This window comes from Neurospora hispaniola, assembly GCF_033458365.1.
Source record: "Neurospora hispaniola strain FGSC 10403 chromosome Unknown B0T23scaffold_5, whole genome shotgun sequence".
Lineage (NCBI taxonomy): Eukaryota > Fungi > Ascomycota > Sordariomycetes > Sordariales > Sordariaceae > Neurospora > Neurospora hispaniola.
The window spans coordinates 3,618,097-3,643,218 of NW_026944410.1; the positions used below are offsets into that span (position 1 = coordinate 3,618,097).

General features: G+C 51.5%; 10 protein-coding genes across 10 annotated transcripts; 5 read left to right on the plus strand and 5 right to left on the minus strand.

Annotated features, from left to right (window-relative positions):
• Positions 1-76: 76 nt before the first annotated feature.
• Positions 77-1,289, minus strand: B0T23DRAFT_383180 (uncharacterized protein). The gene has a single exon (XM_062837388.1). It carries the CDS (start codon positions 1,043-1,045, stop codon positions 356-358), a length of 690 nt encoding a protein of 229 aa, XP_062692288.1. The 5' UTR covers positions 1,046-1,289; the 3' UTR covers positions 77-355.
• A 3,556-nt stretch (positions 1,290-4,845) lies between these two features.
• B0T23DRAFT_176913 (uncharacterized protein) lies at positions 4,846-7,883 on the minus strand. Its single transcript, XM_062833008.1, has 5 exons — positions 7,632-7,883; positions 6,372-7,471; positions 6,196-6,311; positions 5,902-6,133; positions 4,846-5,843 (listed from the first exon to the last, which is right to left on the minus strand). Exons 1-5 carry the CDS (start codon positions 7,689-7,691, stop codon positions 4,976-4,978), a joined length of 2,376 nt encoding a protein of 791 aa, XP_062692289.1. The 5' UTR covers positions 7,692-7,883; the 3' UTR covers positions 4,846-4,975.
• Positions 7,884-9,111: 1,228 nt separating this feature from the next.
• Positions 9,112-9,941, minus strand: B0T23DRAFT_176918 (uncharacterized protein). Its single transcript, XM_062833009.1, has one exon. It carries the CDS (start codon positions 9,724-9,726, stop codon positions 9,283-9,285), a length of 444 nt encoding a protein of 147 aa, XP_062692290.1. The 5' UTR covers positions 9,727-9,941; the 3' UTR covers positions 9,112-9,282.
• Positions 9,942-11,275: 1,334 nt separating this feature from the next.
• B0T23DRAFT_383184 (uncharacterized protein) lies at positions 11,276-13,004 on the plus strand. Its single transcript, XM_062837389.1, has 4 exons — positions 11,276-11,667; positions 11,772-11,787; positions 12,092-12,271; positions 12,729-13,004. The coding sequence occupies exons 1-4, from the start codon at positions 11,625-11,627 to the stop codon at positions 12,763-12,765; spliced, it is 276 nt and encodes a 91-aa protein (XP_062692291.1). The 5' UTR covers positions 11,276-11,624; the 3' UTR covers positions 12,766-13,004.
• A 467-nt stretch (positions 13,005-13,471) lies between these two features.
• On the minus strand, positions 13,472-14,701 carry B0T23DRAFT_383187 (transcription initiation factor TFIID 23-30kDa subunit-domain-containing protein). The gene is made up of 2 exons (XM_062837390.1): positions 14,066-14,701; positions 13,472-13,925 (listed from the first exon to the last, which is right to left on the minus strand). The coding sequence occupies exons 1-2, from the start codon at positions 14,390-14,392 to the stop codon at positions 13,515-13,517; spliced, it is 738 nt and encodes a 245-aa protein (XP_062692292.1). The 5' UTR covers positions 14,393-14,701; the 3' UTR covers positions 13,472-13,514.
• Positions 14,702-14,837: 136 nt separating this feature from the next.
• B0T23DRAFT_361086 (DNA repair protein rad32) lies at positions 14,838-17,717 on the minus strand. The gene is made up of 3 exons (XM_062836275.1): positions 17,580-17,717; positions 16,289-17,515; positions 14,838-16,235 (listed from the first exon to the last, which is right to left on the minus strand). Exons 1-3 carry the CDS (start codon positions 17,590-17,592, stop codon positions 15,112-15,114), a joined length of 2,364 nt encoding a protein of 787 aa, XP_062692293.1. The 5' UTR covers positions 17,593-17,717; the 3' UTR covers positions 14,838-15,111.
• Positions 17,718-18,054: 337 nt separating this feature from the next.
• Positions 18,055-18,582, plus strand: B0T23DRAFT_397138 (uncharacterized protein; the record flags this gene model as incomplete). The annotated part of the gene is made up of 2 exons (XM_062838277.1): positions 18,055-18,310; positions 18,347-18,582. 2 exons carry the CDS (start codon positions 18,055-18,057, stop codon positions 18,580-18,582), a joined length of 492 nt encoding a protein of 163 aa, XP_062692294.1.
• A 377-nt stretch (positions 18,583-18,959) lies between these two features.
• On the plus strand, positions 18,960-20,544 carry B0T23DRAFT_176999 (galactose-binding domain-like protein). The gene is made up of 2 exons (XM_062833010.1): positions 18,960-19,730; positions 19,784-20,544. Exons 1-2 carry the CDS (start codon positions 19,081-19,083, stop codon positions 20,391-20,393), a joined length of 1,260 nt encoding a protein of 419 aa, XP_062692295.1. The 5' UTR covers positions 18,960-19,080; the 3' UTR covers positions 20,394-20,544.
• Positions 20,545-21,128: 584 nt separating this feature from the next.
• B0T23DRAFT_177009 (uncharacterized protein) lies at positions 21,129-22,733 on the plus strand. Its single transcript, XM_062833011.1, has 2 exons — positions 21,129-21,737; positions 21,807-22,733. Exons 1-2 carry the CDS (start codon positions 21,249-21,251, stop codon positions 22,695-22,697), a joined length of 1,380 nt encoding a protein of 459 aa, XP_062692296.1. The 5' UTR covers positions 21,129-21,248; the 3' UTR covers positions 22,698-22,733.
• B0T23DRAFT_383193 (uncharacterized protein) lies at positions 22,709-24,704 on the plus strand. Its single transcript, XM_062837391.1, has one exon. The coding sequence runs from the start codon at positions 23,012-23,014 to the stop codon at positions 24,611-24,613; it is 1,602 nt and encodes a 533-aa protein (XP_062692297.1). The 5' UTR covers positions 22,709-23,011; the 3' UTR covers positions 24,614-24,704.
• Positions 24,705-25,122: the final 418 nt, after the last annotated feature.

Consider the following 25,122-nt stretch of genomic DNA (forward strand, 5'->3'; position numbering starts at 1 on the left):
TTGGATAAGTACCAAGAAGTGGACGTTAATCGTTCCTTCAAAGTTCGGTTGATATGCTTTCCGATCGAGAAGTGTTGGCACATGTAATTGCTCCCGGTTGCCACTAATTGTACATACCTGCCCTGCCCGTTGCCGCTCCTTCCCTACCCAGGTGAAGGCGCGAGGAATGACACTCGGTAAGATTACATCTGACACCACCAACCCCAAGCACTTCCCTTAAGCCACGGAGCGCATGGTTCACACCTGTAATCACAATGACGAGGCATTACTCTAGAACACATACGAGAAGAAGACTCCGTCGGACCGCAACAACATGAGTAGAGCTAAGTACCTACCTACCTAGCTAGTTGTGGCCTTAAAACCGAGGAAAGAGCAGAGAAGCCACCGCTTCAATTTCGTCCTCTTCATCATCGTCGGTCGGGTCTTCCTCTTCTTCCTCCCAAGCCCTCCTCTGGCATATAAACTCCACCGGCCATTTCTTGGTGGGCTCTTGTACTTCATTGACCGTCTCCACGGCCTTCTTGTTCATCTTACAGACCTTATCCAAAGCCTCCTGGAAGGCATCATAATTTTTCATCCTTCCATGGTGCCCTTCCCACGTCAGCTTGCCAACCTGGCCCACCCACTTATGACACGCCTGCGCCTCTTCGCGCATCGTTCTTCCGTAGTAGACCATCCGTCGTCCCTCTTCCTCCATGATCTCCACGGCTCGTTCCCACTTGGCCTGGGCAGCGTAGAAATGCTTCTTTGTGGCATCGAAGCCGTTTACGGCTATGGGCTTATCGTCCCTGTAGGGTCTTTGTTGGAGCTTAGGAAGCTTGTCGAGGATGGGGAAGGCCTCACACAATGGAGACCAGAGAGAAAGTCGGTTGGCGTCGCTCCGATACCAAGACATGGGGCGGTCCTTGGATACATGGTACGGGCGCTTGAATGGTCTAGAACGGGGAGGAGGGCCGGTTATCTTTTTGGGCTTCTTCTTCTTCGATGGAGCCGGAGCCGGTGCCGGTGTCGAGGAAGGAGCGGCTAACTCTTGTCGCGATGGCATATTGGACCTCTGTAATCAATGTCTTTGTCACTGCCACTGGATATTCGTACTGGATCGGAGTAAAAAGGAAAAAAAAAAAGGACAAAATGTTGGCGGGGAGAGGTTTGACTTGTAATCTGCTAATGTGAAAATCGGGCTGTAGCAGGTTGTCCGGTGGCGGTTGGATAAAGGAAGAAAGTAGGAGGAAGAGTAATAGGAAGAAATTTGAAGACAGCGGTTTCCTTTTTATGCCTGCTTTTATCCCCCTCCACCACTGTGGGCAAATGCATTTTCTCATGTGAATCGACCAAGTTTGGCTCATGAAATCACGTCACCAGCTGGTCTCGAGCGCTGACGAACCAAGAATGGTGGACATGTGCAGCAATTATGCAGCAGTACCAAGGTAGTCAGCGCGGGGGCAGACCTCACCTCACCCTCGCGGCCTCATTCCTTTTGTTCCTTTCCTTCTCCAGCGACACGATGACCATCCTGCCGATACGTAGATGTTGTAGAACTCCGGCAATGGACATCTACCTAGGCATGCATACCTATGGAATTCTCAGTGACTGGTGGCTGTAAACCTCAGTAGTGTAGATACCAGTCTAGGAGATGGCCTTGGTGATGGTCAAGTCTATGTCCAATCTCGGGCCAGTCGAGACAAGCTCAAAAAGTACCTATAAGCCATCGCTCATATCTGGGAAGAACCTCATCATCACCAACCCCCAGCACGATCACTCACTGCTCTGCTCACTCTTCTCCCTCTCCTCAGCAGCACTTAGGTCTTCATCATCCTCCCGTCCTCAAGTCGCCCCACGTCTACATACCTACGTCCCAACTTTGTCCAAATCCAAGTGACGAGCATGTAGCATCTCCCTGAAGTTCACCTTGTGCGCTTCCTTATTTATGTTCCATCTGTTCGACTACCACTTCCCAGCGACAAGCTTGCCTGGCACCACACATTCTGAGTGTTTTTTGACGGCGTCGTACCCGTTTCCTGCCTGGCTGGGTGTTCTGCTCTGCCCCGGAGAGGGTGGGGGTAGTAGCCATCGCGATGGCGCGGTTTGGGCAGTTTCTGGCGTTTGGCGGGAAGGCCAAAGAAAAACCAAAGTTCGCATCACATCGGACTTTCCGCATAGGTCGGAGCGAGAGACGTAGAGGTATTGTTGGCGTTTGAAGGGCCCGCAGTGCCGGTGCTTCTCTTCCTCGTGGCACCGAGGCATATTGCTCTGTGCATCGAGCTCTCGGGCTTCAGAGCACAACCTGGTGCAGTAAAGGAATTTGGAGCAGTTGGGCCAGGTCCAAATCGAAGCCCAAATCGGAGTCCAACTCGGGCATTCAGTTTTCGCCATTCAAGTAAGCATCCATCTTACTCGGCGTTGGTTTGTTCCAGATCATATGTAGGTACCTAGGTACCCATCAGGATTGGAGCTATAAGAGCGTTTCCTCGCAACCGTTCAAGTTTCACCCAAACCAGGAACAGGTCGCTCATGTCAACGACATAGCGGTAGGTAAGGTACAGTTTCATCTGGATCCGATGATGTCACGTCAGGATCATATCTGAGATTCAGTGTCTCTTTTATGAAACAAATGCTCTTCTTTCGCCGTTTGCTGGCGTTGACATTTGCTCGCTGCGATTGGGGGGGAAAACATCTTGAAGCGGTGTCAACAGGCAGAATGGCCAAAGGTAGGTAGTGTACCTCCATGTCTTAGAGGGGTATGGTATGTATCGTACACTAAAAACCAGACTAGACATTACCTACCCTACTTATGTAAGCGGCAAAGACTCACAACAACCTAGAAAGTCTTGGAAGTCGTCGAGTGACACGTTACATACGTTTGGTTTTTGAACCTTGAAGAAAGCCTCGCTGCAGTGTCGTCTGGAAAAGGTGAAGGTTCGAAAGAAAGCGTGTCGTCGTCGACGACGCGTTGGCACCTCACTGAACTTCATTGAAGATGCCCGATCGTGGTGGTTTGTGGTTCGTGCGTCTGCCCCCCTTCCCTACCCCTCCTCCCCTCCCCTCCCCTCCCCCCTTTTTCACTTTCCCTATCCCTTGGGAAACCGATCACTGAGCATCAGTATCTACACGTATTCCATAAGGAGTACACAATGCCATAATCGCGGTGAGACACCGTTAGTTGTGCTCGTCAGGTCGTCTATAAGATCACCCGTCCAACTAGCGGGCGATCTACTACATACCTAGGTAGTCAGGGACAGCAATTCGCACTGGATTCTTGTATCGGGATGTTACATGGTCTCCGTGCAACCGATATTGAGTTTCAAGGAGTGAAATGCATCTAAACCATGAACATATGCAGGTAGGCCCCGCTAAACTTGCTTGGGGGCAGGCGGCTGTGGCGCCAAGGGTTTGTTCAGCTGGTATGTAGTGTCAAAAGTCCCTGTCCATGCACGAATCGCTGTCCCTGACTAGTAGATCGCCCGCTAGTTAGATGGGCGATCTTATGGACCTGACGAGGACACTAACTAACGGTGTCTCACTCGATCGCCGATTCACTTTGGACCTGACGAGTGATAGCACGTTATTTCAACCTCAACCGGCACAACACAACTTCGATATCAATACCCACCGGTTCAGCGACCCACACCACAGATTGCACCCTTTGCGGTGCAATGTGATCGTGTCGTTCATTGCCAAGACCCAGATTTCGCTCGCAAGTAGGCCAATGATAGGCTCACATTCCACTGCAGAATCTATTTTCCGATTGGCCAGAGGCTTCCATCCCTCAGGTCTTGGCACGATGGACAATCGTTTGCGCCAATCATCAGTGGATCCGAGTCTTCCCTTGTTTCTTTGTATTCCCGTGAGACAGCAACCGACATGAACCATACATACATAGGTGGTTGAAGATCACTCTGAACAAGTAGACTCCGTAAGAGACACTCTAAACTTCGCTAGAGACTATCTTGATAATTACCTAGTCCCATGTGGCTGCCAGATCTCGATCTCTGAGGAGATCGACAGATATCTAGTAGTAGCCCCTCCAAAGCTAAACCTTCCAGCGCATTCATTACATACACCATCACCAACACTAACGACAACACTAACAACAACACCAACACCAACACTAATAACAACAACTGGATCACGAGCTTGACCGACACAACCACGTACTACTAGATCGCTACAGAATTGGTAACGGGAACATCAACATCCGGACCACTTGCTGGCCAGAACATTCTAGCTCTGATTCGACCAAGCCAAAGGGGGAAAGAATGTCCATTAGTATCACCATCTAATAAAATAGTGTAATAGCTAGGGAGCAGTATAATCAGGATAGGCTAATTTGCAGTTGACCTTACTGACGACACTCTCCAACCGTGACATCTGACAGACCATTGCAAAGACTCACAACAATGGAACACCAAGGCATTGCTCAAAATAATGTAATCAAAAAATAAATAAATGTTAAAAGTGATATCTAAAACTCCTACCAAAGCAAACCCAAAACGCCTCGCATATGTAGGTAGGCATGTAGGATCTCTAGGAGTGCAGACAAGTCCTGACCTTTTGAGTCCCATCCTTCAACCCACGAAGCAAGCGCCATGCCTCGCACCAATCAAACTCCTTAAACTCAACCCAACCGAAGCAAACCCAAGCCATCGGGTATCACTCCGTTTACCATCCCAATCCAGTCCCATCATCCCGTTCATATTAACGCCAACATCCCAGTAACCACCAGCACAGGCGTCGTCCAAAGCTGCAGCATTCCCGGCTCAAGCCAAGCGGGTAAATGCTTACAGTTGCTGAATGAAAGGTGAAAAATGAGGTGCCGCATCGGGCCCAAGAAGCAACAAAAGAAAAAATTAGAAAATAGTGGAATAATGGTAAAGAAGCATAAAAAAAAAACCACCCATCCAAATGCCATAGATGAACAAAGGGAAAAGCAAAAAGAAGGTCGAGATCGTAACAAGCATTGGTTGCCTAGGACCCTTTACGGCCCAGTGACCTGCAACTCAACAGGCGCCCTCTGCAGACCAAGGCCCGTATAGAGTACGGCTGTGTTGAGATCACCCATGGGAAAGGGCAATGCCTCGGCCAAAGTTTCCAGGTCGAGAGTTGATCCCACTAGATCCTTCACGGTGCCCAAACTACGCAATAAGCGAGTCGCTTCGACGGCACCGTGATGTTGCATGGATGCTAGTTGCAGTGAACCGATGGTGACAAGGTCAGCAGGCTCCGAGGTGAAGAACGGGAGGAAATCGGACTGAGTGTCTGATGTGGAAGACTCTCTCTCCGAAGCATCATGAGAGGTCAGTGTGCTGGATGTGAAACTGTCGCTTGGTCGGCGATTGCCACAGCTGTCAAATGTGGATGACAACGAGATGCTGGACTCGCGACGGGGTGCTGCCTGTCTGACTTCCAACTTCAACACGGGAGAAAGAGGTTGCGGGAAATAAGAACCATGGTTGTTGAACGGCATCGGCGGCGGCGGAACCAAATTAGAGTTCCCATGAGCACCAAAGGAAGCCTGAGACGGCATCATCACAGGGGATTCGGAAAGCTCCGGTTTAATGTCGTTGGCAATGGTGCTCAAGTGCTCGGGGTCGGGTGTGAGCGTCACCTGGTAGAGAACGGCCGCAAAGAGCATATGGGGGAGCAGCTCAGGCGGGTTGCCCAACGAGAAGCGAGTTTGGTAAGTACTCGTGAGAAAGATGATGGCCTCAGATGATCGTTGGCAGATATCAGAAGGGTTGGCATCATTTCGTAATCTGGGGGTTGTCATTGCACTGTCTCTCAAGCTTGCGGTGCTCTTTACGAAGGGGCGTAGAAGAGCGAGCAGGCAATAGTGATACCAGATCCTAAGAAAAAGTCAGTTATGGCCCATCTAGAAGTGGAATGCAACGGGGGGTAACGAACTGTGCAAACAACAAGTCCGGCGTGGTATCCATATCAAGGCAAAATGTTTCTTCAAAACGCTTGTAGGCGTCCAGACACTTTCCATAAGCGTCTTCGAGCTCTTCCGCAGTTGCGGCATTGGAGAAATTGTACGACGCAAAAGTGTGCACAGCGGTCGTGATTTCAAACACAAACCGAGGAAGCGGCGGGCAGTGTTCTAGTTCAGCTAGGAACTGCATATGCAGCGCAAATCCTGAACCCAACATGGTCAATTATCATAACAGAAGTATGATGATTCTTGTATAAAAAGCTTACCTCGTTCAATGCGATTTTGTGGCTCATCTTCAGGTGTCTCTTCGGAACCCTGATATAGCCTCATGAAAAAGGGACTAGTATTCAGATCGAGACGACCGGTAAGAAGGCGTAGCATGCTGTAGGTAATCCATGTCAGGAACTTGCTGAGAGCCAAGAATATCAGAGACTAAACTCACTGAATTAAAGTGAAACCACCGCAATAAGACACTGCCCTGGCTGTTGCGAATTCTTGATCCACGTGAAAGCTCTGTTCACGAGTTATCGCTGCCCTCACGGATGCCCATGCCAAGTCCCAGGCTTCATCGTCTTTTCCTTCAGAGATCTCAGCAAGGGCAAGAACAGCCAAAGCCTGGGTGCTCGGAAGGTTCGTGTGGTTCGGTTCGGTTGCTAGCAGCCTCTTTGCTTCGCCAATGAAGGCATCTCCAAATGCCATTCTGGACACAATATTCGAGGCCGTACCGTAAGATTTGCAAGCCTTTCCTAAAATGGCGTTCACCAGGGCCTCGGAACAGTAGCGGGAATCGCCCTCACGAAACGCCTTCATGAAAGAAGATTGCGGGATGAAGCATAGTAAAGAGCATGGAGCCGAGAAGAATCTGGATAGAAGTCTCTGGACGAGCTGGGTGTCTGATGTTATACTGGTCCAAGTATGAGGCAAGGGCTCGTTGAAGATACCAGGGACAAGAGGTTGCGAAGAATGTCGCAGAGGAAGGGATGGAAGGGATGAGCTAGAAAACCTTCTAGAGGACGGATACATGGGCTGAGGGGCGTGAATGAAATCTGCTTGTTCCCTAAACGAGAAGGGGGTGGTAGGGGAGAGATCCGAGGAGAAGCTGCTCCGAGGAGTGGACTGGTCAAATGGGATCCGGCCCTGACCAAAGTTGTAGCTGCCAATGCCAGCAAAGCTAGCGGCTCTGTGCAGTTGCGACGACTCGGAAGCGGTGGGTTGAGACGGTGACAGCAATGTTGGTGGTGCACCCAAGCCTCCCATGCTCTGTGATGACGCCGCCTGGAGCGGCTCAAAAAGGTTCCGTATCGAGCGTATCCAGTCGGCAATAGCCTCGGGTGATTCGTCGCCCCGAATCCGTGATAGGAACGACTCCCAGTCCTGCTCGTCGTTGATGAGAGCCCGAATCACCGCATGTCCCTGCCGTTGCTCGTTTCGAAGTCTTTCAATTTCGGACCTGAGATGGTCCTTGGTACGCCATTTCTTGTCCTCGTATGCGCATTCCTCTCCACGAGACCTGCACCTGCGGCATGGCATCTGGCCATCACACTGAGGATTGCGTGTTAGTCCAAGTGTGCATGAGCATGGCTTGGGGCAACAGCTTCAAGGCATGATATTGGAAGCGAAGAAAGTGGCAGTGTGTGTGTTGATGAAGAAGTCGTCGATGTCTGGGGATGGGGATTGTTCAATTGATCTTTTGAGAGCATACCTTTGTCCTTTTCTTGCGGCATACTAGGCACGCGTTCGGTGTTAGGTGTTGTCTTGGCATGATGATAAGCTGAAATCGTTGATGAGTCGTCTGAAGCAACCTGGAAGTCTGCGAGAGTTAAATATTAAACAGATATAAGACTGTTGTCAGCATCCTGCTGCATGATATCCCGGGTGTTTCTTCGGTTGCCGTGAAGAAGGAGCGGACGTCTTATGAACTAAGTAACGTCCGATATTGTGCATTCGGGTCAGAAGACGGCCGGTCTCTGAGATAGCGGGCAGCCCTCAAGCCAATCCAAAAGCAGCTGGTCCCTGCACGTTGCAACTGAGAAGCAATGAGCAGACCAACAACCCCAGGTTCCCGATCTGGACGGCCGATGAATCTCGGACTGGGATCCACCCAGGCATTGCGTCCCAAGGTTGTCATGGTCTCGTAGGGATCCGGGATGTTAGAGCCCCTCATTTTTGCAGCTGTCTCAACAGATATGCAACGTTTTCTCGATCAAGGATGGCGGAAAAGGCTGCAGTCTCGCAAAGGCAAGACAGCGCATGAATGCCAGGTAGGGACGTTCAGGTACCATCTCATTGGAACAGAGAGCGAACGCAATCAAAGGATATCAAGCGGGTGGGGCAAGGAAGTGTAGTGTAGTGTAGCCATTGGGCTTTGGTCTGGCCAAGATCGCCTTCGACGGGATCTTCGAAGCCAAGGCCGGCCACGATTCTAGACAAGCAAGACAAGTATCTCCGAGATGAACAATCGAGGCGGAGGTTACACTACATACCCATGAGCACCCAATCTTGGTGTATGGAAGCCTCACGCTCGACCAGGTATATTCGGGTTGAGGTGTAGCAGTTGATAGGTGGAGCAGGGTTGGCGAGGGCAAATCGTCACCTCCCTTTTGACAGTTGATGATGAATGATGACGATAGGAATGTCTAGCTCTTTTTGCTGTTGGCGCGGGGCTGTCTCCGCTCAACCGCCCCTTTTCTCGCGGGTGCGTCTTGGCAGGCAGGACTGACTGTGTTGGGCTAAGCACCGAGGTAATCCTCGTTCTCGCTTGTACCGTGGGGTCTTTTCTTTTTTTTATGGACAGTTTTGCGGTGATCGCAGGTGACCAATCCTACCAGGTGGATTGTTCGCTGCTCGACCCTACATTGACCATGACAAAGGGGTCGTTCGCATCAGTAATGAGCCTGGATTTCTCTCCATGGCTGAGAAGCAATGTTTTTTTCTCTCTCTTTGAGTTCATCTAAGGTCTGTGAAGAGCAACAATAGAGGGGAGGACAGCATTTCGGTTGCTCAAGGAAATTTAGTCCGGTCTGAAGAAGCCGTCTGAGACCCAGAACCTAAAGTGTTTCGACAGTATGTCATCGCAGCCTCTGAATTAGCTGCGTAAAACGTCAGTAGGAGAAGGATGAAACAAGCAGCTGTGCACGGAGAACTAACACTTGGAAAAGCCCCAGAAGATGGGTTGGCGGTATCAGATCATGGCGCTATCCGATCATGGCGCATCTCCATTCCTGGTGGCGCCAGGTACACACTGGAGCCAGGACGGCCCGGAGCCGCCAGCTACCTCTTGACACACTCACCCCCGGGGACACACCGCACCTCAGCCCAAAATACCTAGAAGGTCCCCACCCATGGGATCCGGATCAGCTAGACATGGATGTTCTCATTTTCCCATCCCCTGTGAAGATCGAAGAAATGGATATCCCATCTGGGAAAGTTACCGCTGAGATGTAACTAATGGGTGTTGGCCTGCACCGGCAGCCTTTTGGACGGAGGGTTGAGTACGTCACACGTCGAATGCACGCTATGTTTCGTCTTATACGAGCTGGCGAATCGTAATAGTGATGTTGGCCAGACGATGGCTTGAAACGTCCATGGCGACATGCCGGGCCCGTCACTTGTTCTCTCCTCATGAACGCAGGGATGGGACGATGGCGGAGTTGAAGAGCCAGCCCGTGTTCGCTGGTGAAGACCGTGGGAGATCCGGATAGGTAGGACCGTAGTGTAGTGGTGGTTGTGGTGTGGTGGTGGACGTCTGGCAGCGCTGAGTGGACAGGGGTACTGGCGTTGACAGGTGCGGCGCGCATGCATATGATGCAGGACAGAAGCGTGACCAGTCAATTTTGGGAAAGACGACTGCTGAATCCGTTCAGTGGAGATGGTGCCTGAGACGGCCTGGTTCAGTTCCGTGCGCGCGAGCAAGCTCAACGGTGGAACACTCCGACACGCAATGCTAACGAGCCAGTCGGCGTCCCGTTATGATGGTAGAATTACTCGTGGAGCACCATGCCGTTATAGTGACCGTTCAGCCCGAAAGAGGAGGGATCTGGAGAGCATTAGATCATGTGAAGAGACGGGTAACACTGATACTCAGGCACTCGTCCGCATTTGCGGTAGTCCGACAAGTTGATCAAGGCACACTTCAGACACCCAGGTACGGGAAGTGCTCCCTACTAGTTTATCCCGGGAACGGTCGATCTTGAATAGGTCGCTAGTGCAAACAATTGCGAGCTGCTTGATGATTGAACTCCATGGCTGGCTGAGGTGGATAGTAAACAAATGCAGCCCTGTTCTCAGGTGGCTCGCGGGAGGGACGAATGCGGTGCCCTACTCGGACTTTGCGCGCAGACTGGTGAACCGATCGAATGTTGATCAGACCAGAGAGGAAGGGAGCCATTCTGAGGGCATCGACGATGCGAGCACACCCACAAATGCGCAAGAAAAAGACGGACGGATGGTGAAATAAAAAAAAAGACGGAAGTTAGGCTGTGGACGCGAACGGGAAACCACGGCTGATATATTGACTGAGGTGGCGCTCTTGCCTAGAGGAAAAAAAATCCATGACGGCCCAGTCCATGTCCAGCCCAGGCACGGCAGTTCACGCCTGCCTTACGTCCTACATGGACGACGTACAAACATCATACATACTGTAGCGGTGGCGACGAGCTATGGAACTTGAAATCAGGAGGAAGGGAAGGAGCAACACTGAAGAAGAGCGCACGATCGATGTGCACCACTCAGCGGCAGTCAGGAATCGAAGCAAGGCACCGGACGCACGCCGGTTATCGGCCACCACCAAGATGGAATGCCAATAGTCCGGAATCCGGGATGCTATGTTTTGGAGTATCGCAGTCGCGTTGGTCCTGAACCAATTGACGGCAGCACGGGCAGCAAGTGTCTGAGAGTGCCAACCAGCGCCACCGGTTTGCTAAACGGTATGTAAGTCATACAATACTTGCTGTATCCCAGTTCGAGTAACACCAAGATTTCGGCCCCAAGTGTTGCTCGAACAAGGGGGGCTTGCTAGTACAGGGGTAGGGCGGGTGCACGAGTCACACCACCACAGCATTAGATTCAGCAGTATCGTGCATAGATTTTCTTCTTCTCGCGCACCCAAGAAATGCACGATAACATAAATGCTGATTCATCTTTGCCATCAAGCAGACCCCGCTTTCTCTGTTCACCAAGCAAGTCCATCCTTTGACTGAAGATTTCCCTACCTATCCACTGCAGGGTTGACATCTGTAAATTGACGGTAGGTTACCTTGACAAAAAGAGGTGTTTAGAGGGTTATTATCGTAGTGTAGGTAATTATGGGGGCGTTGCTTTTACTTAGATATGGATAGACAGGGTTGCTCATGCAGGGGTTTTTACTGTATCGATAATCGCTTTGATGAATGCCCCCTAACCCTGTAGCCAGCCAGAGAGGGTCAGCGGGGGCGTCCGTTCAAGGTATACCGGCCGGCAACCGACAGTGGTGGCTTGGCAGTTCCAAAAATCGGCCGTGGTCAGCGCTCCCGTCACTGCCGCCGTCGCCGTGATACCTGGAACCGCTCCGCCTGCCGCCTGCCGGACTCGCCGACCGACTGACCGACCGACCGATTGATCTCAAGACCATCCGAGTGTCGCGTACGCGCCCGGCCTCTTCCCGTCATTTGCAGCCACCCCCCATCACCGCCGAATTCCTCCTCGTTCGTCGCCCAACATGCAGCCGACAAGGGTTCTTTTCAAGAGATCCGTGTGGAAGGGTACGTTATTCTGTCTTTGTCTTTGTCTCCCGAGCTTCACCTTGCGATACTGTACTCTATGCGCCGTCCAAGACAGTCAAGCTAACCTGTACCGCCGACTCCAGGTCCGCACATTGTCCCGTAAGCTCTACTACCCCTCCCCCTCGTTTTTGTCCCCACGATCTCGACGACGACGACGACGACGACGACGGCAATTCAATGTGCCGGCGCACTCCGGCGCACTCCCGAGGACTCTCTCCCCTTCCTAGTCCCGATCAACGCGACCGGCGCATTCCCACCATTCTCTACGAGCCCATCCCGCGACATTCTCCCCATCCGCGAACCAACGCAGTCCAACCCAATCCAACCGCAAACCCGCAACCGTACCTACCTACCTTGCGCGCAAACGGACACTACTAACCACCAACTCATACACACAAAACAGTCTCCCCATCCAGCGCCCTGAGCCCGGCAAAAAGATCGCTCCCATCCGCACCCAGGCCCGGTCCGCCACCATCCTGCCCAACTTTGTCGGCCTCAAGTTCCAGGTACACAACGGCAAGGACTACATTGACTTGACTGTCACCGAGGAGATGGTGGGGCACAAGCTTGGAGAGTTTTCTGCGTAAGCGCTCTTTTTTTTTTTTTTTTTTTTTTTTTTTTTTTTTTTTTTTTTTTTTTTTTTTTTTTTTCCTCTTCCCCTACTTTCACTAGTCTACTTTTTCTTTTCTTTTTCTTCTTCGATTATTATTTTATTCATTTCAATATATCATTTTTCTAAAGCGTCTTTTTCTTTTTTTTCTTTTTTGGAGGGGCGGCGGAAATGCTATAAATGTTAGCGGTGTGAGAAAAAAAAAAAAAAAAAAAAAATTCTCATACAAAATTCAATGGTCTGACACGGCATGGGCATGGCATTGGCTGGTGGCAAGCCATGAATGGCTGGACGGGCGACATGTGTTGGACGCCACGGGATGATGATCGTAGGCGGTGGTGTGGTCAGAAAACAAACAACACAAAAGACACATTGGGCATATGGACATGAGCAATTGGACACTAACTGAATGGTTCAAAACCTCAAACAGTACACGCAAGCCCTTCATCTGGGGTAAGAAGAAATAGACAAACCAACTTCTTCGTCTCTTCAGTGAAGAAGAAGAAGAAGAAAAGAGAAGAAGAAGTCGATTGATTGATGGATGCGGGTTTGACACGTTTTTCTGTGGGCGGCGTTTATTTCGGCAAAAAACAAAAAAGCATATTTTCGTTGCTTATCTGTATCATACCATACCATTGTCAGAGGAGGGCACAGGTTTCTGTACACATATCATATTTTGGGCAAATTAGAACTATCGCTTGGTTTATACTACTGTGCTGTGTCTGTTGTCAATATGACCATGTATATGTTGTGTGTAGTCTGATTATGCCTTGTAATTGATGAAAATATGCTTTCGCCAGGTATTATTATTTTTAGCCTAGACTAGTAGTCATAAAACGGGTTAACAGAGCAGACAGGACGATGGCAATCTTCCATAACGGCGCCTCCTGAACGCCAAGCGCAAAAAAAAAAAGAAAAAAAGAAAAAAAAAAAAAAGAAAAAGAAAAGAAGACCCGATGACCCCAAACCCCTTTTGCACCGTTCCCGTGCTGGACCCTTGATTGCCGACCCTTTGCCCATCCATCCATCGATGCATCATCCTCTTGATATCCTCCTCCTTAAGCAAGTAACCACTTGTTGCCCCGTTAAGATAGTATCATCCTTCGGTCTGCCATGCCACCATTCCTCACACTCAGGCAAACCACCCACCGTCCCCCCCCCCCCCTCCCTTCTCACCAGTAGAGCAGACATTTCTGCACCGTGACTGCCCCTCCACCTAGCGATAAAACTCACTCCTCTTCACATTAACCCCAAACTCCCCTGCCGCCATACCCAAATCCTCCATCGTCAGCACCGTCCTATTCTGGCTGCCACCCTGTCCACCACCACCATACCCCGGCCTCTGGATACCGAGCGGTCCACCTCTGCCCTGATCCTTCGCCCCCGCCGCCTGATTGGTCGGTTGTCCAGGAATAGGGAACCCCGCCGCGGCGCCCAGACTGCCCATGGGGTTGTTCGCGTTGGTGTTGGATGCCCTAATGCGGGAATACTGGTAGGCGTCAGCGGCGATGTCGGCAATAAATTTTTGGGTTGCCAAGGCGAGCAGACGGGCCAGACGTTGATCGGTCTGTGGCGGGGGAGGAAGGCCGGCGCGAGTCATGTAGTAGGAGGTTACTGCATCTGGTATCTGTTGTACAACGAGTTCGAGAGTTAGCAAGTTATGATATAGGATATTAGGTAATGGATGAATGAAGATCAAGGGAAGAAGGGAAGGGAGGGGGGCAGGAGGGGGAGGAGGATGAGGAGTGGGCTAAGTCGATGACGTACGATAGGCGCGTATTCATCCATCTTGGACAGAAGCTCCTTGAGAGAGACGTCCTTGCGCGTGGGAAGCTTGGGTTCCGGTAGCGAGGGGATGTCCATGTTTGGTCGTTCATCGTCGTTAGCGGCGGCGGGCGCTGTAGTGGTGGTGGTGGTGTTGGCTGTCGCGTCACCTCCTGCTGCTGCTGCTGTTGTTGCGCCGTCGGCCGCGGCTTGCTCCTCCGTTGTCGCGACATCGGCTGCTGCTGGCGCCGCGGCGGCAGCGGGTGCTGTTGCTCCAGCCGGTGGCTGTGAGGGAAGGCCGTTGCCTTGTGGTGGTGGAATTGTTGACATGATTTCCGATAAACGCTCAGCCTCTTTAGATGAAGGCTTCAGGAAATCAGGTTCGCGAAAAGCGACAATGTTGAATTGGTAGTTGCAGGTTCCGACGGGAGACGTGATCGGTTCCAGGGCGGGCCGCCACTGACGCGTGGATCACGTGACTGATTATACCGATATGGAGACAAACAAGCACGAAAATGCGTAGGAATTCTGGTGGAAATGGAAGTTTCAAAGAACCGGAAGGTTACGATCCCAGTTGTTCGAAAGCACGACTGAAATGGATGGTGCTTTGTTGAGAAGGTTGGAAGGAATGGGATGATGTTGCAGGTTGGAGGTTGGAAGTTCCCCTGGGTGGCTCTTATACAAGGGAGCTCGGGCCACTCGCATGGTTGATGGTATGGTGACTGGTGTAAGAACATCTACACATGTGCTTGACTCAACCTCAAATGAGTGGTTTGACGGCTTTGAATTTTTTTGTGTTATTCTTATTTACTGTAATACAACCATCTCAAACATGATGTAGACCATCGTATACCTTTGTTCTCAAGTTCGCGGCACATTTCTATGTTGATATGGCTCGTGGTTTCACGCTTGACCTCGAGATTCGATTCCTTTACAACCATGGGCGAAGACTTGCCCATCCCAAACCTTAATACAGAACACAAATCAACCTGCTCCAAGATATCTGAAGCAAGTATACCCATACTATAACTTCATCCATATCAACCTAATTACCTTCGACGACTGCGACTTGCGGGCATCGACTCAAACGCATCATCGTCATCCGAGATCTCATCATCACTGATCTCAATCGTCTGCTGCTGTGAGCCCTTTGCCCTCTGAGACTGTGAAAAGTTAAGTGTTGTCTGCTTCATCCCAGCCGCCGCGCGAGTAGTCCGGGTTTGGGTAGCCTTCGCAGGCGCAGCCCGAGCTTGTGTGGCTCGAGCTGGTGTGGCTCGAACAGGAGTAGCACGAGCAGAGGCACGGGTAGATGCGACCCTTGATGTGGCCTTGGGCTTCGGTGGTGGCGCTGGCGGGTCTTCTTCGTCATCCTCCATGATCACGTCTTCCTCCTCCTCATCCTCCTCCTCCTCCTCCTCCTCCTCCTCCTCCTCCTCTCCGTCGTCATCCTCTGGGTAGTCCTCTTCCTCTTCTTCATCGCTATCTACAAACGGAGTTTTCTTCTTGCGTCCCCTTGCAGGTGCCTTCTTCGCTGGTGCAGCCTTTTTTGCCGGTGCGGCCTTCTTGGCAGGTGCTGCTTTCTTGGCTGCTGCTGCGGTTTTGGCCGCTGCTCCCCGTTTTGGCGCCGCTCTAATCGGAACGGGTTGGTTGTCTATGTCCATATCCTCATCTTCGTCGCTGAAAGTGACGCCAGACGTAGGCACTCTCTTGGTCGGTCTACCGTCTCCTTTCGGTTCGACTTCGGCTGGAATGTCTTCGAGCGCTTGTGGCTGGTTGATCCAGTGGCCGTCCAAATCGGAATCCCAGCCGTCAGGCTTCCGCTTGAATCGCTTTGTGCGCTGGGCTTGCTTGTGCTGACCAGAGTCGAAACTCTTCTCCATAACTTGTCTAAAATCTTGAATATGCGCGTCAAGATCGACAATCTTGTCATCGTCGAGCTGAAGGAGCTCCTTCACTTGGGTGGAGAGTGACTCGATGACGAACATTTCGACAGCGTGCTTATCGTCCTTACTAACGAACTGGTTGACCGCATCGCTGAATGGTGCTTGCGGCAAGATCTTGAGGGACTGTTGGGCAAAGAACTCTTGAACCAAGTTGTCGACCTTGATGGTATCGGCTGACTCAAGTATCTCAGCGATGTCCTCACGCACGCCTGGCGCAGTTGCAACGTTCTCTGTATATGGTCAGTGTCATAGTGTTGCTGATCACACAATTCTCTCAACTTACTTGTTCCTTTGGTATTACAGTGAAAGCGGACAACATCATTATGGTTGGCAGCTTTTCCCGTAAATCTATTGGAGAATCGATGCGGGTTCTCGACTTCGTACTTGGCCCCATCCGGTGCTGTGTAATCGACCTTTAGGCGTACAAGCGGCAAAGGTGGCTCCATATCCTCGTCCATGTCGTCGTCCTCTGCGTGAACAGCGCGCCACTCCGCATTGGCTTCTTCAATCATTTCATTAACAATCACCATCAGTCGCTTGGTAATCTCATGACGGTTGTTCTGTTTGTCCAGGCCCTTGAAGCGCTTATCTGAGGCTAGAACAATCTCTCTTGTAACAAAAGGGCGGACTGTCTTGAGGGGGATCTTCTCGACTTCGAACTTCTTGCCGGTGATGTTGAGAATGGCGACATGCTTTGGGACTGCTTCGCCTGGAACTAGTGATGTGGCCACTGAGGACCCCGGTTGCATGACGTGGAATCCGGTCTCTGGATTTCGGACGGGATCGATAAGACACTCGTGTTCATGGCCCCAGATGACCAAGTCCATGAAATCGGGAAGCATATTCTCGGCAACATAGCTGGTACGGGTGTGTGCGTAGTGGTTCTGGTGAAGAGCCAAAAGATTGAACCAGTCGTTTTTCTGCTGGTTCGGGCGGTAGAACCTTACTTTGTTGTCTCTAAAAGTCCTGTGCATGCGCTCATCACGAACGTTGCTCAATCCGTACAAAGCCATCTTTGTCCTTCCCTTCTGCAACAAGATGGGCTTGACATGAATATTGTCTGCCTCGGGTACACGACCAAAGTAATTGACGAGACCGGCGGCTTGGAGTAGGTCAAGGGAGCAGTAGTGGCCATCGCCGCTTGGATCGTCGTGGTTGCCGTGGATCGAGAAGACGGGAATAGCGATATTGATGTCGGGATCCTCGTAGTTGACAAAGGGAAAGGCTCCTTCGAAGACTTCGGCAGCGTCACTGAGAAACTCGAGTTCGCATGGCTTCATGCCGAGGCAGTGTTTGCGAAGAGAGCGCATGACCTGGTACATGGATTTGCGCGAGGGTTTGTTTTCATGGAAGAGATCACCACCCAGCAGGACCATGTCGACGTCCTGCTTCTTTGCTATTTGCATAATCTCGTCAAAGGTGCGCCAACTGTCATCCTTGCGGACGGGGTGGCGCTCTGCGTAACCGACGTGGTTATCGGTTGAGACGAGGATGCGGATCGTGTCCGCCTCTGGTCGCCTGTTAGCAAACGTGTGGCAAGAGACTTCGTTCTCCCTCATGGGCATAAACCTTACCTGATCTCGGCATCTTTGCAGATTCTTTTTTTTTTTTTAATATATCACTAGCTTTTCATACCAGACCAACTGATCAATCGACGAGTTTGAAATTAGGAGGCGCGGATGGAAGACGAGCGGGTCGCGCGTTGGTTGACGCGTTGACTTTCACGAGGTCACATGGAAGCAGGCAGCATTTCTTAGATAAATGAGCTCGGTCTGGGTACAAGGTCTGTGCGTTTCTGTCTATCAGCACATGGCTGTCCTAGAGCATTATGCCAGGGACAAACTTCACTAAATGGCAACTGCCCTTCCTATTCTACTCTACCAGTACACAGTGGTAGTGCTTGCCCGCCAACACAACTGAACCATAACAATTTCCAGCGCAAACAGCAAACGAACGGAACTTGCCTCAACTTTTCCAAGACATTGCGCCAGGCAACGGAACCGCAAAGGGAGAACCTGGAGGCGGAAAACTTCCTTCCACTTCAATAAAATGGACGAAACACCGCCAACCAACCTGGCGGACCTGGTCAACGTCACAAGAGGTCCTCGTCGTGCCCGGCAACGACTGCGATTCGAGCAGCCCCAGCAGACCCCCCAACGGACGACTCGATCATCACAGGCTGCGGCTCTTGAAGAAGCCCGGCGAGCTGCCCTGCGATCAGTTGGTTCTGGATTTACACCTGAGCCACAACCTTCTTCAACATCTACACCTGTCCATCCAAGGGAACAGTCTTCCGCGATGCCTCGTAAGTTGTTATATAGATTCATTCAATATCTTCTAGTCCCATGGTATCTCGCCCAGTCCAAGCCGGGGCCTTGGTCTTTGTTTACTTTCGAAGGCCCTTGTGTCCATTTCCCCTTTTTGGAGCCCCACCTCGCTTCACTTAGACGCTGGCCCGTCCTTGCACTATCACTCACACGACCTGAACCGTGGTTCATGTTGGCCTTGTACTTCCAGACGGCCGATTTATCATGTCTGAATGTCTTCTTTTACTTTGGCACGACCTTCACCTGTTGAGCTCTTCCACACTTTCATCCCATCTCAGCAGCTGCTCGCTGTGCGATTGGTCCCGTCTGTTTACCGCCGCTATGGCTTGCAGTATGGGGCATCCTTTGGGATGAATTCGCGATATCTCCAACCACCTTCACATCAACCTTCATGCATGTAATCTTCACCTTCAAACCTGACAAGAACCTTGATTTCACTTTGCCCTCTTCTTTTCTCCTTCTGAGCAGTGCCTCCAGGTTTACTACCCCTCCGATGTTTTTCCATTTACCAAATCTCACCTCCTCCCCTCCAACCCCTCCCTTCTCTCCTTGACTCTTCCTTCGTCACCTTCATCATCTCGAATCAACTACCGCTTTTCTGTCTTCCTAAATATCATCTCTTCTCTTATCTTTCTCTCACCAATCTGACCTCCAACTCCTCCTCGTCAACTATTTTATTACTCGGCCAACTTCCACCTGCTTTTCCTTCTTCACGTCTTGGCACAATCACTTCGCTATCACATTCGCAATGCCTCCATCTTCGCCATACCACCACACGCGCAAGCGGCGACGAGTGTTGGGCGAGCTTGCTGGACAAGATCTGAACTCTCCCAGACCTCTTACCAAACGCGCTCCCATTACCCTAGACCAAGAAAACGTCGACGAGGTTCACGAAGGCCTCTACTACGGCATCTACGATATTGGGGAAATATTTGCAGTCACTAACGGTACCTGGGCTGCTCCAGCACAATCCGCGCGAGCTCAGCGCATACAGGAAGAACAGTCTGACGACGAGGACTTCCCTAGTCCTGTGGGTGACGGTCCGGCGAGTGACATTGAGCTTCAAGATGAGGATCATGATAACAACAATAATGATCTTGAGGGCGATGACTTTCACGAGGCCTTGGACGAGGGCATGCAAGGGGCTGATGACCGCCAAGAGGACGAGCACAACGGCGTCGACGAACATGGAGACGAATTTGGATTCGACGAGGACGGCAACAGAATTGAGCCTGATGAAGATCACGAGGAAACCGAGCAGCTCCAACACTCAATGTTCGATCCCTCCGCCATTGGCCTCCGAGAGATCAACAATCTCGCCCACTTCGGCGTCTCCAGCCACAAGCCCGGAAATGGCGTCGAGGAGCTCCTTACAGAGGACCTCGACAAATACTGGCAGTCAGTAACCCCTCTACTTCGTTCGCTCCTTCCTAGCTAACGCTTCGTCTTAGATCCGACGGCCAGCAACCCCACCTCCTGACCATCCACTTCCTCCGCCGCGTCGAGATCAGGGCCATCAGATTCTACGTCGACTACAACCTCGACGAATCCTACACGCCCACCAACATCGTTTGGTACGCCGGCACCGGGCACCACGACCTCATCGAGTTCGCAGATGTCAAACTCACCAACCCCGTGGGCTGGCAAGACGTGCCCATCGCCAACTGCGGCGGCGGTCCCGACGGCCACTCGCTCTGCTGCTGGATCGTCCAGGCCCACATCAAAGAGAATCACCAAAACGGCAAGGACACGCACATCCGCGGCATCAAGATCTTTGCTATTGACGAGAACACGGTCGGCGGTGCGGTGGCTGCTGGAGGCGATGCGATCCACGAAATGGGAGTGAGGATTGATGAAGAGGCTGAGCGAATCGAGGCTGCGGCTTTGGCAAACAACAACACAGAAGAAAACGACTACGACGAAGCAAGTCTATTGGAGTTGCTGCGGCATATTGACCGTGAGACTGAATCGGCGGAGGCGGGAAGCAGGAGCAGGTATCGGCCTGGTGAGGGAGGGTTTTCGGATCTTCCTGATTTTATGCGGGATCCGGTGATTCGTTGAACAGGGACGCGCCAGAGACCATGGCTTTGGTTCGGACTGGATTGTGGTTTTGGCCCAGCAAGGCGTTTAGTATGGGAATATCTTGGCTGGAAAGGCGGCTTGTTGCTTCGGTTCATCGAAACGGTGGAGTGTTTTTGGTCGAGCTTTGTTTCGGTTATTGGCGGCATTTCATATTGACCCCTTGCATAAAGCTTGGAGTTGGGAGGCGTCTAAAGGCATACGGCATTGGAGTTATGGTATGGAGCTTGGTGTCAGAGTGCATCGATGGTGTCTAGAAAAAGGGCTCAAGTGAGAAGAGGCGTCAAGAGGCACAGGTCCATTTCGATCGAGATGGCTCCCGCAAGGAACCCTCGTGATGTAGACGGGAGAACAAAAGCAGACCTAAACTAGAAGGAAACAGGGTTGTTATTAGAATTCCCATACTATGATCATACTGTTCCCGGTCGAGAGGGTAAAAGCTTGAAAGTTCAAAGCCTTGCATTTCGATGAATATTAGCCGTAGAAGAAAACTAAGACTACTATTAGAATCTAAATAAAAGGCTCTATATGAAAAGTATTTTTATCAATTTCTATTAATTTCATTCAACTTATAATGTATAATAATACTTGGTTACTATTCTGCAGCCGACGGCCAAAAAAACCAAAACACGCTCAGACCTGCTACCGCAAAAACAGGGGATGGGGTCGTGGGTGGGGTGGGTTTTGGAGGTTGAGTGGGTCTGAGAACTGAGACTAGGTCATCGCATCTTTGAAAAATAAGCCCATGCGTCATCTGGCATAGGGCTGCGAATTGACAGTTCTCTCCCAGGTCGCCCTTGCTTCTTCACGCCCATTCTCTCTCGACCCATTTCGAACATGAACAGCTGGCTGAAACAATCTGGAGCGGTAGGCCTGGACAGCCTGGAGCTTGCCGACTTCCCAGACACCGGGCGCGGCGTCAAAACACTACGGCCTTTCAAGGAAGGAGAAAAGATTCTCACCATTCCAGCAGGCATTCTCTGGACGGTCAAACATGCATACGCTGATCCCCTTCTTGGACCAGCCCTGCGCTCTGCGCAACCGCCCTTGTCTGTCGAAGACACCTTGGCTACGTACATTCTCTTTGTGAAATCTCGCGAGTCGGGATACGATGGCCAGCGAAGCCATGTAGCAGCGTTGCCTACGAGCTACTCTTCAAGCATCCTCTTTGCGGAAGATGATTTGGAAGCTTGCGTTGGAACTTCCCTGTACACTATTACGAAGCAGCTGGAGCAATCAATTGAAGATGATCACAGGGCCTTGGTTGTGCGGTTGTTTGTACAGCACCCGGATCTTTTTCCACTAGACAAATTCACCGTGGAAGATGTAGGTCTACACGCGTGTAACAAGATGTTGCAAATTAACCGCTAACGCTCATTCTTCCCTTGGTTTTAGTACAAGTGGGCTCTTTGCACCGTGTGGAGTCGTGCGATGGACTTCGTCCTGGCCGATGGGAATTCGATTCGACTTTTGGCGCCCTTCGCGGACATGTTGAACCACACGTCCGAGGTCAAGCAGTGTCATGTCTACGATCCCTCATCTGGAAACCTCTCTGTCCTTGCAGGAAAAGATTACGAAGCCGGAGATCAGGTATTTATCAACTACGGACCGGTCCCGAATAGTCGCCTTTTACGTCTCTATGGCTTTGTCATTCCCGGTAATCCCAACGACAGCTACGACCTCGTTCTTTCAACGCACCCTCAGGCGCCATTTTTCGAACAAAAGCAGAAGCTCTGGGTATCGGCTGGACTTGATTCGACCGCTACCATCCCCCTCACTCTCACCGATCCGCTACCGAAAAAGGTCCTTCGATATCTCCGTATCCAGCGATTGGACGCTTCGGGTCTCGCTGTCATAGCGCGCCAGCAAACCGATGCTACAGATGGGAAAATCAGCGATTCGAACGAAGTAGAAATCCTGCGGTTCCTAGTGGAATCCTTTAGTTATCTTCTAGATAGTTTCGGAACGCCGCTGGAAAAGCTGGAACAACAACTTGCGGAAGGTGTCTATTCTCCGGGAGGGAACGCATGGGCTGCGGCGCACGTTAGCTTGGGCGAACAGCGGGTGTTGAGATTGGCGAGAAAGAGAGCGGAGGAGTTGCTATCGGCAGTGGAGAGCGGAAGTGGCAATGTGAGGAATCGATGCGCAAATTGCGGAAAGGGTTCTGCGCAGTTGAGTTTGTGCGGAAGGTGCAAAGCCGTTGCGTATTGTGGGCGGGCGTGCCAGGTCGCTCATTACAAACAGCACAAGGCAAGATGTCAAGCTACCGCTTCCAAGAGCGGTTGAGGTTCAGGGATGATAATAAAAATAATATATTACTCTCTCTTAGTTGTCTCCAGACGTTGGCCTATTACTGTAACCCAACTCCCTCTTCCTCCTCCCTAGGTGTCCCCACTTCATCTCTCATCACAGATTCCGCACCCCTAGCCTTCAGCCGAGCGCCGGAGCCCGACGCTACCATGGCCAATGCGACACCCAATACAAGACATATCGAGAATCTTGGCGCCCGAACGAGAACACACGAGCAAAGATCTCAACGCGATGCTTGATATTCAGTGATACAGTCTTCACCGGGTGGAGCGACCAAGCAAGGAGCAAGCATGCTCGGCCTTTTTACACCCGCTCTCCACATTGAAGAGGCCCCGGCCCCTGACAACAAATCTATGCGATGGATGGACATCCTCCCAATGCCGAGGGCACCTCAGTTGAGGTTGCACAAGGCAGCTTGCTTGCTGATGAGCTTCAGGGATCCTTGGACCTCATTTCAGGGGTACGTAGCTCCAAGCTCCCCCGCAATCCCCCCACAGTGGGGTGGTATTTGTCACACCATCCACCGGCAACCTCCCGCTCGTCGTCATCAACATCTAGAGGTACCTATCATCCGACAAACATCAACTCTATTCACGCGAACACTGCTCCAAAGTACATTGACGCTGTGCCTTCAATGTCAAACTGTAGCCGATAACAAACCGACAACGATGCCCCACGACGACATGCTCGAACGCTCGCAATCCCTCCTCCTCCGCAGCGCCACCTCCCGCCGTCATCTAACCGACTTCTTCTCCCGCGCCCTCTCCGCGTTCCAATCCTCCACTGACTCGCCGCAAAACTTTCAAGTTGTCTGCACAGCCCCTCCAGCAAGTAGCAGTAATGCTTCCGCTTCCGCCGCTGCTGCCCACGACGCACAAGGGAAACTCCTTCATCCACAATCTCCAGTACCGATCCCACCGACGAAGCGACCGCACACTCTGATCGTGCTGGACTCGAGCTTCAACCCGCCTACACTGGCGCATCTGCGCATGGCTACCTCGGCAGTGCACGATGTCATCAAGAAGAAGAGAAAGGGAGAAGATGAAAAGGACATGAGCGGGTTACGACTCCTTCTCCTCCTAGCAGTCGTCAACGCCGACAAGGCGCCCAAGCCAGCGGCCTTTGACCAGCGACTAGCCATGATGTGGGCCTTTGCTCACGACGTACAACGGGCTCTAAGAGGGGAAGCGGGCGAAAGTACCAACGAGGTGTCGCCAGCTTCCGGTCCGGGACCAAAACCAGAGAAGCCGCAAATCCACGATAGTAGTCAATTGGAGGCGACGGAGGAAGAACAACAAAAGCAAGGACTACCAGTAGATATCAGCGTCGATATCGGTCTAACATCGAAACCCTACTTCCACGAAAAGAGCCGGGTGATAGCTGAGTCCGAGTTTTACAAACCACCACAAGAAGAGGGAGAGGAGGATACAATGGAACAAGTCATCTTGGTAGGCTTTGACACGTTGATCCGTATCTTTGATCCAAAGTACTACGGCCCTGCCACGCAGGTCACGGCGCACGCGCATGATCAAAGCCGGAAGGGGTCACCGATACAGCAAGCGCTGGATCCGATGTTCAAGCGGGCCAAGTTAAGGGTGACGCTGCGGACGAATGATGAGTGGGGGGGTAAGCAGGAGCAGATGGCGTATCTGGAGAGCTTGTTGAGTGAGGAGGGGCTGGCGAAGATTGGGGGGAGTAAGGAGTGGGCCGAGAGGATTGAGCTGGTGGAGGGGAGGAGGGATGGGGAGGAGATTGTGAGTAGTACGTATGCGAGAAAGGCGGCGGAGAGGGAGGAGTGGGAGAAGTTGAGGAGGTTGGTGTCGCCTGAGGTTGGGAAGTGGATTGAGGGGGAGAGGTTGTATGTTGTTGATGTGAAGCCGGGGGCATGTTGATTAGATGTTGATGGTCTTGAAAGTCATCATGGTAAGACAGGATGGTAGAAGAGACTTGAGTAGATCGATTATATATCCCTTTCAAGACCGACTAATCTTTCCGGATTTTGAGTACCGCGTGGCGAGTCCAGCCATTCAATGATGTTTGCGCCATCACAGGCCCTCTGTAGGAATGCGCTGGTGTTGTTGTGCCAACAAGTGCTTATTGCCGCGAAGGCTACGGACATGGCCATCTCGGGAGGTTTTCAGATCGCCTAAAAACTGCGCCAGATAATGTTGATGGACTCGCAGAGTTACATGCTCATCAAAACAAACAGAAACCGCACTGTATTCTCTCATTGCCGCCTTTTCATGCCACAATTCCATGTTGTCGAGGAGCAGAACCTGGTGTCGCAAACGGCATCGTGAGAAATTTTGGCGGAGTGGCCTGGCAGAAACCAGGTGGTCCACCTTCTTTTGCACTTCTGGAACCCGATCCGGCAGATTTTGTAAGGCTGACCCACTAGAAA